The sequence below is a fragment of the Terrapene carolina genome, unplaced genomic scaffold, assembly GCF_002925995.2.
Source record: "Terrapene carolina triunguis isolate 2854851 unplaced genomic scaffold, T_m_triunguis-2.0 Scaffold131, whole genome shotgun sequence".
Classification (NCBI taxonomy): Eukaryota; Metazoa; Chordata; order Testudines; family Emydidae; genus Terrapene; species Terrapene triunguis.
Genome location: NW_020664482.1, coordinates 653,311 through 667,457, shown reverse-complemented (window position 1 = coordinate 667,457; position 14,147 = coordinate 653,311). Strand labels below are relative to the sequence as shown.

The 14,147-nt window shown below is 43.2% G+C and overlaps 1 protein-coding gene across 5 annotated transcripts in view; it reads right to left on the bottom strand.

Annotated features, from left to right (window-relative positions):
* Window positions 1–1,831: 1,831 nt before the first annotated feature.
* Window positions 1,832–14,147, bottom strand: part of TEX11 (testis expressed 11) — a 106,828-nt gene continuing 94,512 nt past the window's right edge. For 4 of the 5 annotated variants that reach the window (XM_026653050.1, XM_026653052.1, XM_026653053.1 and 1 more), the window contains 3 exons: window positions 12,122–12,242; window positions 5,871–6,035; window positions 1,832–2,421 (listed from right to left, as the gene is read on the bottom strand). In XM_026653050.1, coding sequence (XP_026508835.1) covers window positions 2,350–2,421; window positions 5,871–6,035; window positions 12,122–12,242 — 358 coding nt within the window. In that variant the 3' untranslated portion in view covers window positions 1,832–2,349. The remainder of the gene's footprint in view (window positions 2,422–5,870; window positions 6,036–12,121; window positions 12,243–14,147) is intronic. The other variant, XM_026653051.1, reaches the window with a different exon arrangement.

Below are 14,147 nucleotides of genomic sequence, written 5' to 3'. Positions count from 1 at the left end.
TGCAATGGCATCTGCTTGTGTCAGTCTTCAGGAAATGAGCTAATTACCAGCTGCAGAACACCTCAGGAGGAGGCCTAGATAAGGGTTGGCTTCCAGCTGCTGGGTGGAGATGGGGCATCACACTGCAGACTGGTCATTAATCAGGCCCCCACAACCATTAGCTTGGCTTTATGCCACGATTTTTAAAACTAAATGTTGGCTTTTTAATTTGCCCTCTGGTGGTTGAGCCTTTAGGCTTCACATTTCTAAGGCCAGGTCTACATTACCGCAGTAGTTCGACGGCTGGCAATCGAAGTTCCGGATTCAATTTATCGCGTCTGGTCTGGACGCGATAAATCGAACCAGGAAGTGCTCGCCGTCGACTGCGGTACTCCACGTCAGCGAGAGGAGTACCGCGGAGTCGACGGGGGAGCCTGCCTGCCGCGTGTGGACCGCGTCTGAACCGCGCGGTAAGTTCGAACTAAGGTATGTCGACTTCAGCTACGTTATTCACGTAGCTGAAGTTGCGTACCTTAGTTCGAATTGGGGGGTAAGTGTAGACCAGGCCTAAGCTTCTCTAAAATGCCACGCCTTCCTGGCAGTAATCTTTTTATTTTAAATGAAGGCAGTTCCTGGAGCCAGATTGTTGTAGAGAAAAGCATGAAACTGTGAACCCTAAGCCTGAAAAAACAGAAGGCAAATAATCCAAAGTTTATTTTGTTTGTTTGGCTTAAATGATTTTTTGGGGGGAGAAGTGAGGGAAGAAGAAAGCTTGAGTGGGAACAGGCACTCTCTTGTGTCAGGCCTACAGAAATAATACTTTCACTATACAGAGTAACATTGCAGCCTGCTTTTTACATTCAGGAGCATCTTTGACCATGAGCAAGGGCTCTGCTAATACAGCCCTTTCATACAGCACTTAACAAGTGCAGGAGGGGGTGCAGTGTTGCCTGGACTCTGCCAATTGTGCACTAGTGTGGGAGTTAAGCACCAGCTGCTGATCTTGTGCACGTACAGCTGAATTATGTCATCTGCCAGTGTTGCACTGTGACACTGATTCTCAACTTTCCTTCCAAATAGCAGCAAAGCTGACACCTTCAGTAAAGCTGGAGTTATCTTTTCTAAGTGGTAGTAGCACTACTCTAGGTAAGTGCTCTAAAATCCACATGCTTTCTCAGATTACCTTGGAAAAAAAAAAATCACTGTCCCTCCTGGGCATTTGGGGTAGAGTGAGTGGTCCAAATCTTGAGATCACTTGAGTGCCAATGCCTCTCTCATAGTTCAGCATGAGGTGTAGCAGTGTGCTGCAACTACTCCCTGCCCTTGTCAACCCAATGGTCCCTAACATAATGAAGAGCAGTTGCACTGCATGCAAATAAATGAGGCTACAGCTCTGTGGGCCACCCCCTATGAAATGCCCATTTACTTAATTGTTCTTCATGTCTGCTTACCATAGGGCAGCCCTGGCTGAAATATATTGACAGTGTATCCCCGAAGGCACTCCTTCCCCACTCAGCTGTCTCTTAAGGTAATCACAACGCAAGCTGCTTTAAGTGAGCATGTAACTAATGTTTTAAGTTCTGTGTGTGACCTACTCAAACATTCTATTTGCTTTTTTGAAATGGCAGCTGCACACCAGTTTTACTGAGCTATAACGCTGCTTGTGAAACAGAGGCTGCACCAAGTTGTTTAGGTCAGGTTGTATTAGTCCTATGAAATTTTAGCTGGTGGGGTGGTGTCTGCTCACCCCATCCATCCGGCTGTGGATGGAGTCTCCAGCCTGTGTACTGCTTTTGGGGAGGTTAAGGGTCAGCATTGACTAACTCAGGATGTTATATTTAGCAGTTTATAAACAGCAGCACTAGCCAGAGCTTTAGCATTTTGGGTGTGACAGCGTGAGCGAGCCACCTATTCTCTTTATTATAACAAAGTGATTGATAGTTGCAATCCTGGCCAGCAGTTCTACATGCCCGTCCATACTGAAATGGACTGAAAACTAAACAACCCAGTAAATATTTATGTAGGAAGACAACTGTGGCAGCCACAAGATGCACATAGTGCTGGAACACTTTTATTGTTCACATGGCTACTTCCGACATTTAAACTAGCCTGGCTGTACAACAGCAGCCCCATCTCATAGTTATGACTCAGCTTCTTACCGTTAAATAGCTCTATAGCATGAATACAAGTCCCTGAAGGAAAACAGTTACATCTCCAATAAAAACTTCCTTAAAAGTACATAGCTTTCAAATGGCCAAGAGGAGCAGGCCCTGGCTGCTGGTCCCAGCACTCGCTGAAGAGCTAGCAGTCTCTTCTATCCAGCTGAATGTTTACAGGGGGTGCCATCACCCTGGCTTGCTGCACTGAGTGTTATTCTTCATTTGGAAGGAAACCCTTTGCTCTGTCCAACTTATCCAGCACCTCGCTGTAAAGACCAATCATCTGTGGGAATAGAACCACCAACAGTCCTCTGAGCAGATAAAGAAAAACAAAGCTCCGCCATTCGATTAGAGGGGAAGGGGCAGGGGTCAGAGCGTGTTCCTACAACCTGAGCTACACACTGGTCTACACACAGTTGGGTTTTTTAAACCAACGTAACTATATCTGTTTAGAAAGTGATTAGTTAAATCAGTGCAGCCCATCCCTCTTAATGTGCATGCATTTATACCAATGGAAAGGTGCTTATAGCAGTATAACTTTTAACTAGGGCTGTCACGTGATTAAAAAAATTAATCATGCTGTTAAAAATAGAATACCATTTATTTAAATATTCTGGATGTTTTCTACATTTTCAAATATATTGATTTCAATTACAACATAGAATACAAAATGTGCACTGCTCACTTTATTTTTGATTACAAATATTTGCATTATAAAAAAACCAAAAGAAATAGTATTTTTGAATTCCCCCATTACAAGTACTGTAATGCAATCTCTTACTCATGAAAGTTGAACTTACAAATGTAGAATTATGTACAAAAAATAACTGTTTTATTTTTGAATGCAATGTAAAACTTCAGATCCTACACGTCCACTCAGTCCTACTTCTTGTTCAACCAATTGCTCAGATAAACAAGTTTGTTTACATTTGCAGGAGATAATGCTGCCCACTTCTTGTTTACAATGTCACCTGAAAGTGAGAACAGACATTCACATGGCACTGTTGTAACCGGCATCGCAAGATATTTACGTGCCAGAGGTGCAACAGATTCAGATGTCCTTTCATGCTTCAACCACCATTCCAGAAGACATGCCTCCATGCTGATGACGGATTCTGCTCGATAACTATTCAAAACCGTGTGGACCAATGCATGTTCATTTTCATAATCTGAGTCAGATGCCACCAGCAGAAGGTTGATTTTCTTTTTTGGTGGTTCAGGTTCTGTAGTTTCCGCATTGGAGTGTTGCTCTTTTAAGACATCTGAAAGCATGCTCCACACCTTGTCCCTCTCAGATTTTGGAAGGCACTTCAGATTCTTAAACCTTGGGTTGAGTGCTGTATCAATCCTTAGAAATCGCACAATAGTGTCTTCTTTGCATTTTGTCAAATCCACAGTGAAAGTATTCTTAAAATGAACATGTGCTGGGTCATCATCTGAGATTGCTATAACATGAAATATATGGCAGAATGCGGGTAAAACAGAGCAGGAGGCATACAATTTTCCCCCAAGGAGTTCAGTCACAAATTTAATTAACACATTTTTTTAACGAGCATCGTCAGCATGGAAGCATGTCCTCTGGAATGGTGGCCAAAGCATGAAGGGGCATACGAATGTTTAGCATATCTGGCACGTAAATACCTTGCAATGCCGGCTACAAAAATGCCATGCGAACACCTGTTCTCACTTTCAGGTGACATTATCGCCTGTAAATGTAAACAAATTTGTTTGTCTTCGCGCTTGGCTGAACAAGAAGTAGGACTGAGTGGACTTGTAGGCTCTAAAGTTTTACACTGTTGTTTTTGAGTGCAGTTATGTAACAACAACAAAACCTACGTTTGTAAGTTGCACTTTCACGATAATGAGACTGCACTACAGTACTTGTATGAGGTAAATTAAAAGTACTATTTCTTTTATCATTTTTACATTGCAAATATTTGTAATAATAAATTAATATAAAGTGAGCACAGTCGGTATATTTGAAAATGTAGAAAAACATCCAAAAATATTTAATAAATGTCAACTGGGATTCTCTGTTTAACAGTGCGATTAAAACTGTGATTAATTGCAGTTAATTTTTTTAATCGCAATTAATTTTGTTGCGTTAATCGCCTGATTTAACTGATTAACTGACAGCCCTGTTTACAACTGCAGCCACGCTAGGGATTGTGTTTCAAAAACTGATACAATTAAATGGGCACAAAAACTACTGACCAGCCCGCAACCAATAAGTGTTAAACTGGAGCCAGTGTAGGGGTGTGTGTAAGATAATGCACGATGACTGCACACATCATCCAGTCTATAAATTGCTGCAGTAGGGATGGGTAGGCTTAAGGGCAATGGAGCCAAAAGTAATAGAGCAACAGAAAGAAACTGATGTAGCAAAGGGCTAAGAAAAGCTATACAGCTCTCTACAGAGGGCTGATCATTGAAGTGTCCTGCACGGCAGAATCCTGCCTGGTCTACATCCAGAAGTTGCACTGGTTTCACTAAAGATGGGATGCTGCAGCAATATAGTTACATCACTTAATGCCAGGCTTACAGCAATTCAGTTTGGTTTAAACCTGGCTTAGAGCAACAATGTAAAAGCATCTAATTAAATCAGTGCACCGTCCCACTGTTAGTGACACTGGTGCTACTTGTGTGTATAGAAAAGCCCTGTTTTCTTTTTAATTCATTAAAGCACCTGCCTTTTTGCAGAATGTCCTCTCTGCCTGTCTACTTCCATTGTTAGTTGTATTGCTTCCAATGTTTCATTGCTTGTAGCTGCATGAGTGTGATGGGTTAGATGACTGTTTCCCAGTACTGTGGTAAGAGGCTCAGTTAAGTGATCAGCAATCTTATTAAAAAAGAGAGATAACTGCTTGGGCATGCAGTGATTGGGGAAGAGACCTGTTCCCCTGTGTCTCTTTCAATTTTCATAGTAATAGAATATAAGGCCAGAAAAGACCATTGTAATCATCCAATCTGAGCTCCTGTACAACACCTGTCAGAGAACTTTACCCAGGTTTTTCTCCTCTACCTCTCATGTTCAAACTTTTATTCTTTTCCCTAACAGTTTCTGCCCTGATCCTAAGACTCCTGCAGCCCCTCATACTGAATGCAACGCCCCCCTCCCCCCCCCGGCAGCACACAAGCTTTGCCTCAGTGAGGGTCACACTGGTAGCTTGTCCAAAGCTGTGCCTAAAATGGAACAGCGGGCAGCTGGCCTCATCATGGATAGAGTGGTGCAGCCTGCAGCAATAACTAGTGTCTCCATCTTTATCTAAGCAGCCAGCCACACTTCATGCCGGGATCTGAACTTTTCATGCCTCCAACATGTCTATGAAATATGTCCCACTGTAGAATGCTGTGGCAGCATATAGTGCACAGGCTGCAATTTGGCCACCCTGCACAAGGAGAAGCCAGCATAGAGCCAAAGGTTTGCCCACAGCCACAGCTGAGCTGAAAAGTACCTCCACTCAGCTGCTTGCACAAGCTCACTAGTATCAGGACTATGAATTCCTTTCTGCCTGTGTGCCACATCCATTATGTTCTCTCTTCCCCATGGGTTTAGACAGTCGTAGCAGCAGCTCTGGAACACAATTCCAGGCTTAGACCCATAATAACGCATGTTGCTTAAGCATCTAGTGACTTCTTCTGCCTTGTCCATTTCCCTGTGGAGCAGTTTCTTCCCTGCTTTCCCCTCCACCACTCTCCGTTTTTGCCCCCCTGCCTTCTGCTCACACTCACCTGGCTTTCATAGCTGCTTTTCAGGGATCTCAGGTGATTCAGAAAGCGCATACCCAGCCCACACCAGTGCTCCGCCTCCTTGTATTTACCAACACTGTACTGAAATATTCCTGTATTCCAGGCTCTGGTCATCAGCCAAAGGGTCTCCACCTCTGGGTAATCATCCTAAAGTAGCCAGCAAGGCAAAGCAACAATGCAAAGATTAGGCTTTTCACTCCTAAAGATACCTGGTCTAGGGTGCATTAGAGTTTATTACTAGAACAGAGAAACAGAAGGAAGTTCTTCACCCAGGGCATGCAAAAGCCAGAATTCCCTATGGTCTTTCCGATAATTCACCACTCACCAGCACCACTTCCGAACTGCTTACTGCCAACGTGGGTGAGGAATGCGGCACTCTTGTCTATTATTAGGACAGAACATACAATCCTATGGTACTGGGAATGACCCCATGGTGGCTGCACGTGGCAGGAGAACTTGCATATGATCTATCTGCAGATTGGCTGAAACATTTTCAACATGCACTGAATGGTGAGAACTGATTGTTGTGCAGACCTGGAATGACCTGCAGTGGTCCCAGAATTTCAGGATGTCGAAGACCACATCCCTGGAGTTGTGTATCCAAGCTAGCTCCTGTTCTGCAGCACAGGAAAACCAGGATGAGAGCTGTCCTTAGTGGCAATCACCATATGGAAGCTTGAAAACCCAGATCGGTTCCAGTTAACGGGAAACCAATACAGTGGTGGGGGGGGGGGGAAATCAACAAATTCATCTTCCTCCTCCTTCCTGAGCCTCCTCCCTGATGCTGAATAAGGAACATATTGCTTAGAAGCTCATGGATGAAAATAAGCTAAGGCCAAATCTTGCTTTGGCTCTTGGGTACCAGCTGTTTCCACTGTCTGGTTTATACTTCAGGCCTGCCAAGAAGGCACACACAACCAGGGGGGACTAACAAGGCCTGAACAGAAGGAAGATTTCACTCTCCAGTAGGCCAGTCCCCATGGAGACAAGGTCCTGAAAAGTAAGTGCAGTATAGCAAGTACTGACAGCAGGGAAAACCATTTCCAGGTCATTTGAAAAACAGGAATGTAATAAACCCTCAAAGAAATTTAATAAACAGTTGATTCATCAATGCCAACATTGCAAGCCAAATTTCACCCAGCCTCACACTGAGGACTGGAGAAGGGCAAACATAGTACTTCTTTCTTTAAAAGGGGGAGCAAAGGGAACCCAGGGAATTTATAATCTAGACAGCCTAACTCTGATACCTGGAAGGACTGGAACAATTATTAAGCAATCAGTTTGTAAGCACCTAGAGGATAATACAGTTATAAGGAAAACCCAGCATGGATTTGTCAAGAAAAAATCATGCCGAACCAACCTAATTTCCTTCTTTCACAGAGTACCTGACCTAGTGGATAGGGGAATGCAGTAGATGTGATATATGTTGTGACTAATTTGAATAAATTCAAATCAGAAGGGTCAAATGCTATTCACCCAAGGGTACTGAAGGAATTATCTGACAAAATCTTGGAGCCACTGACAATATTTACAAACTCATGGATGACAGCAGAGGTCCCAGAAGACTGGAGAAGGGCTAACATTGTGCCCATCTTTAAAAGGGGGGAAAAAGGAGGAGTGGGTGAACTATAGATCAGTCAGCCTGACTTCAATACCTGGGAAGCAACTAGAGCAATGTAGAAAATATTCAATTTGCGAATACCTGGAAGATGAAGAGATAATCACTAGCAGCCAGGATGGATTTACCAAGAACAAATCATGCCAAACCACCTTGATTTCCTTCTTTGATAGGGTAACTGATTTGGTGGCTGGAAGAATGCAGTAAACATAATATACCTGGACTTCAGCAAGGCCCCTGATAGTCCCACGTGACATTCTGATAAGTAAGATGGAGAAATGCACGCTTGACAGAACTACAATTAAGTGGATACATAATCGGTTAACCAACTGCAAACAGAGTAACTATTAACAGAATGATGTTGGACTGGAGGGAGGTCTCAAGTGTGGTTCCACAGCGATCTGTTCTGGGTCCGGTGTTGTTTAACATCAACATTAATGACCTAGATGTAGACATAGAGAGCATACTGATCATGTTTGCACATGACACAAAGCTAAGGGGGGTTGCTAATACTCTAGGATAGAGCTAAAATTCAGAGGGATCTTGAAAAATTGGAGAACTGGGCTATAGCCAAGAGGAAATTCAACAAAGACAAATCTAAGGTGCCACACTTAGGGAAGAAAAACCAAATACACAAATACAGAATGGGGGATAACTGGCTTGGCAGCAGCATGGCTGAGAAGGATCTGGGAGTTGTGGTGGATCACAACCTCAACCTGAGTCAGCAATGTGATGCTGTTGCAAAAAAAGCAAATGCAATTTTACGTTGCATTAACAGAGGCATAACATGCAAGTCATGGGAGGGGATAGTATCGCTCTACTCAGCGTTGGTTAGGTGTTGGCTGGAATACTGTGTAAAATTTTGGTCACCAGTGTATAAAAAGGATGTAGAGGAACTGGAAAGGATCCAGCGGCAAGTGACAAAGATGATCGAATTCAAGCCATATGAGCAAAGAAACTGAGTATGTGTAGTTTGGAAGAGAGGAGATGAAGGGGAGATATGATAGCTGTCTTCAGATATTTGAAAGGCTGCCATAAAAAAGATTAAGAAATGTTGTTCTCTCTTGCCACAGAGGGCACACAATAGGCAATGGGTTCAAACTATGGCATAGAAGATTTAGATTAAATCTCAGAAAAAACTTCCTAACTCTAAGAACAGTAGGACAATGGAACAAACGCCTCCGTAAATTGTGGAAGCGTCTTCACTGGAGGTTTTCAAAAAGAGGCTGGATAACCACCCGTCTTGGATGGTTTAGACACAACAAATCCTTCATGTTGGCAGGGAGTTAGATTAGCTGAACCTTGCTGTCCCTTCTGATTCTATTATCTTGATTTTTAACAAGGCTTCTGACACAGTCCCACATATTCATCTATACAAACTAGGGAAATGTGGTCTAGATAAAATTATTATAAAGTGGGTGCACAACTGTTGGAAAGAATGTACTAAAAGACTAGTCATGAGTGGTTCGCTATCAAACTGGGAGGGCGTATCTACTGGGATCCATCCTCGGTCTGACACTTTTCAATATTTTCATAGGTGGCTTGGATAATGGAGTGGCGAGTAAGCTTCTAAAACTTGTGGGTGACACCAGGCTTGGAAGGGTTGCAAGCACTTTGGAGGACAGGCTTGGAATTCAGAAGGAACTTGACAAATTGGAGAATTGGTCTGAAGTCAGCAAGATGAAATTCAATAAAGACAAGAGCAAAGTACTACACTTAGTACGGAAAAAACAAAATGGCACAACTACAAAATGGGGAATAAATGGCTAGGTGGTAGTACTGCTGAAAAGAATTTGGAAGTTATAGTGGATCACTCATTGAATACGAGTCAACAATGTGATACAATTGTGAAAAACAGCTAATATCATTCTGTGTATATTAACTGGAGTGTCATTTGCAAGACACAGGCGGTAACTGTCCTGCTCTGCTCAGCACTGGTGAGGCCTCAGCTGGAGTACTGCATCCAGTTCTGGGCACCACACTAAGAAAGTTGTGGATAAACTATAGAGAGTTCAGAGGCTAGCAACAAAAATGATAAAAGGTTCAGAAAACCTGACTGTGAAGGAAGGCTAAAAAACTGGGCTTGTTTAGAAAAGACGACTAAAGGGGATCCGGATAAGTCTTCAAATATATTAAAGCTGTTATAAAGAGAACAGTGATCAATTGTTCTCCATGGCCACTGAAGGCAGGTTAAGAAGTAATGGATTTAAACTGCAGCAAGGGAGACAGGAAAATCTTTCCAACTATAAGGATAGTTAAGCATGGGAATAGGCTTCCAAGGGAGGTTGTGGAATCCCCATCATTTGAGATTTTTAAGAAAAAGCTGGACCGATACCTGTCAGGGATGGTCTAGGTTTACTTGGTCCTGCCTCAGCACAGGGGCCTAGACTAGATGACCTCTTGAGGTTCTTCAGCCCCTACATTTCTATGATTCTAAGATCTGGAATGTCAAGTTGTATTTGCAAAAAGACAGGGTTTTTTTGAGAATGGTGGGATATATACTCCGGCTTCAGGCAATTTCTAAACCCAGGACTAAAAATACGGCCTAAAATGTCTCAGAAAACCCTCCACAAAAACCAGGACACTCTCTCAGTTAAGTCATAAGGATCCAGGAGATATTCAGTTTGAGGTGCCCTCACTATATCCCTCTGGGAAGGGGCTTATCCCATGTGAGCAGGGGCGCCATTTCAGACTGGGGTGTCTGTGACTAACCATGATTCTGGGGGCTACTTAGGCACTTGAAAACGCTAGTTTTTTGTCAGATAACTTAGCAATTAGCTGACAGAATTACTGTAGCTAATTCCTATATAAAAGAAAGAAAATCAAATAGACCCACTTAGCTCTAATACTAACATGTTCTGACATCTTGTGGCAAGTCACTTAAAGACACGGGTTAGGTTTAAAATTTTAATATATATTCTTACTTGGTTACTAACTCTGCAGAGAGAGATAGCGACCCCATCAGGACTCCTGGGTTCTATCTCAGCTCTGGGAGGGGTGTGAGGTCTAAGGGGTTGCAGCGGGAGGCAGATACATCAGGGTTCAATATAAGAATATGAGAATGGCCATACAGGGTAAGACCAATGGTGCCCATCTAGCCCCGTATCCTGTCGTCCAACAGTGGCCAATATCAGGTGCTTCAGAGGGAATGAACAGAACAGGTAATCATCAAGTGATCCATCCCGTCACCCATTCCCAGCTTCTGGCAAACAGAGGCTAGGGACACACAGAACATGGTATTGGATCCCTGCGCACCCTGACTAATAGCCATTGATGGACCTGTCCTCCATGAACTTATCTAGTTCTTATTGGAACCGGGTATATTTTGGCCTTCACCACATCTCCAGGCAACGAGTTCCATAGATTGACCGTGAAGAAATACTTTCTTTTGTTTGTTTTAAATCTCCTGCCTATTAATTTCATTAGGTGACCCCAATGCTTGTGTTATGTGAAGGAGTAAATAACATTTCCTTATTCAATTTCTCCACACCAGTCATGATTTTATAGCCCTCTATCATATCCCCCCTTAGTCATTTATTTTCCAAGCTGAAAAGTCCCAGTCTTTTTCATCTCTCCTCATACAGAAGCTGTTCCAGACCCCTCATCATTTCTGTTGCCCTTCTCTGTACCTTTTCCAAATCCAATATCTCTTTTTTGAGCTCGGGTGACCAAATCTGCATGCAGTATTCAATATGTGGGTGTACCATGGATTTATATAGAGGCAATATGATCTTTTCTGTCTTATTAGCTATCCCTTTCCTACTGATTCCGAATATGCTGTTAGCTTTTTTGATTGCCACTGCACATTGAGCAAATGTTTTCAGAGAACTATCCACAATGACTCCAAGATCTCTTTCTTGGGTGGTAACAGCTAATTTAGACTCTGGTGTTTTGTATGTATAGTTGGGATTATATTTTGCCATGGGCATTACTTTGCATTTATCAACATTGAATTTCATCTGCCATTGTGTTGCCCAGTCATCCAGTTTTGTGAGATCCCTTTGTAACTCTTCGCAGTCAGCTTTGGACTTAACTATCTTGAGTAGTTTTGTATCATCTGCAAATTTTGCCACCTCACTGTTTACCCCCTTTTCCAGATCATTTATAAATATGTTGATCAGCACTGGTCCAGTATAGACCCTTGGGGGACACCACCACTAACTTTTTTCCATTCTCACCATTTATTCATTCCTACCCTTTGTTTCCTCTCTTTTAACTTGAGTGCCTGGCAATACTTTCAGGATCATCTAAGGATCCTTAATTTAATTTAAGGACAAGCCTTTTGTTATCTTAATCAGCCTGCCTCTGTTTATAAACAAACTCCCTGCCCTGGGGATGGAAGCTGGGAGCAGCACAGAACTCATCCCATATCACGCTCAAGCTGTGTCGCAGTTAAGAGCTCCATCTGGGGCTAGGGAATACACTGCAAGCGCAGACCTCAGGTACTAAACTCAGCAGAGGCTAGAGCCACCCTCCCCAGCCTCCTTAAATGACGCCCCTGCATGTGAGAGCCTAAATATTTTAAGATTTGTTTGCTGATTGCTCTCATTGCGGTGAGGACTTTTTAAGCTTACTCAGGATCATTTCCAATCTTTTGTTTTTCTGTTCAACTTACTGTGGTGCTTACAATGCTCAGAGCATCTTCAAAGTAGCCCCACACCTCCTCCAGTACACAAGCATCTGTGTCTATCACTCCAGTTGGCAGAGAAAGGTGAACCAAGCTGTGCAGACATTTGCTGGGAATCAAAACAGCAACAAAGAGGAAAACTTGTTAAATACCATATGGAATATGCATCTTTGATTACTCAGCAAAGCAACCATGCATGGAACAAATTAGCTGAGTTTTAACAGCAGCAGCACTCTGGCATGTGTCTCCATGTTGTCTGCACTTCACTGCTTTGTACCCTACCCATTTCTGAAAGCAGGACATCCTTGCCCTGGGTCTGAGCTCATTCCTGCAGTCTATAGATGGGAGGCAGCAGCTATTGTATTTTAGGAGTTGCCCAACTGAAAAGAAGGGGAGAGCAGCTATTCCTATCCCAGTCCCACTAAGGGAGCTAACTACAGGGCCCTGCATGTCTTGCTGTCCTCTGAAATAAAGAAAAATAACAGCAAATGCGTGCGCCTTGAAATGGTTCTTCCTGCTCATTAAGGGAAAAGGCAGCTCCTTCATGATAACTCAGCCTGGACTTTAGGAGAGTGGTTCACAGAGCATTGTCATGGCAGTTCAGGTGCAGGGGGAGCAGAAGAGGGGATTCCATTACAGGGAATGGAATCTGAGGCAAAAGGATGTCAGGTAGTATTTCAGTTTCCATATACAGCAGGTACCCTGGGGAGCTAGCTACTCAGCACCACTAGATCATATATTTGGCACAGTATCTTACAGTTAACTCCTCCCAGTCCCTGTGGCTTTCCCCACGGTTCTTTTCACTTAATTTCTTTTGAGAGAACTACATCACACCCAACCAGCTACAGTGTGCCCTATGGAGCACATCACAGGATAAAGCCAAAGCTGCTTACTGGCGCCTATTTGTAGCCAAGCATCTCCATTGGCCTAGTTACCACTGGGACTATAAATTGTGTTAGAAAGCACGTTAAGTAAACAGGTTTTAATTAACACTGTTGTTAAACATTAGTGTAACAAAGATAATCGTGTTGAAAAAAGTGTTAACTAGTCATGGGTAAGGCTACGTTTTAGTCATGGGTATTTTTAGTAAAAATCATGGACAGGTCACGGGCAGTGTCATAACTATAAAGGGAAGGGTAACAGCTCTCTGTGTACAGAGACTCCAAATCCTTTTACCTGTAAAGGGTTAAGAGGCTCGGGTAACCTGGCTGACACCTGACCCGAAGGACCAATAAGGGGGCAAGATACTTTCAAATCTTGGGGGGGGGAAAGGCTTTTGTGTGTGCTCTTTGTTTTAAGGGGTGGTTCGCTCTTGGGACTGAGAGGGACCAGACATCAATCCAGGTTCTCCCCATCTTTCTAAACAAGTCTCTCCTATTTCAAACTTGTAAGTAAAAAGACAGGCAAGGCGTCTTAGATTTACTTTGTTTTCTCAACTTGTAAATGTACCTTTTTACCAGAGTGTGTATCTTTGTTTGCTGTACTTTGAACCTAAGACAGAGGGGGGTCCTCTGAGCTCTTTAAGTTTGATTACCCTGTAAAGTTATTCTCCATACTGATTTTACAGAGATGATTTTTACCTTTTTCTTTAATTAAAAGCCTTCTTTTTTAAGAACCAGATTGATTTCTCCTTGTTTTAAGATCCAAGGGGGTTTGGATCTGTATTCACCAGGAGTTGGTGAAAGGAGGGTGGAAGGAAGGAGGGGGGATGGTTAACTTCTCCCTGTTTTAAGATCCAAGGGGGTTTGGATCTGTGTTCACCAGGGAATTGGTGAAAGGTTTCTCAAGGCTTCCCAGGGAGGGAATTCTTGTGATGGTGGCAGCGGACCAAAGCTAAGCTGGTAGATAAGCTTAGAAGTTTTCATGCAGGCCCCTACATTTGTACCCTAAGGTTCAAAGTGGGGATACAGCCTTGACAGGCAGTAAACAAAAATTCACAGCCCTTGACCTGTCCATGACTTGTACTATATACCCCGACTAAAACTTTGGGGGGGGGGGGGGGGGGGGGGGGGGG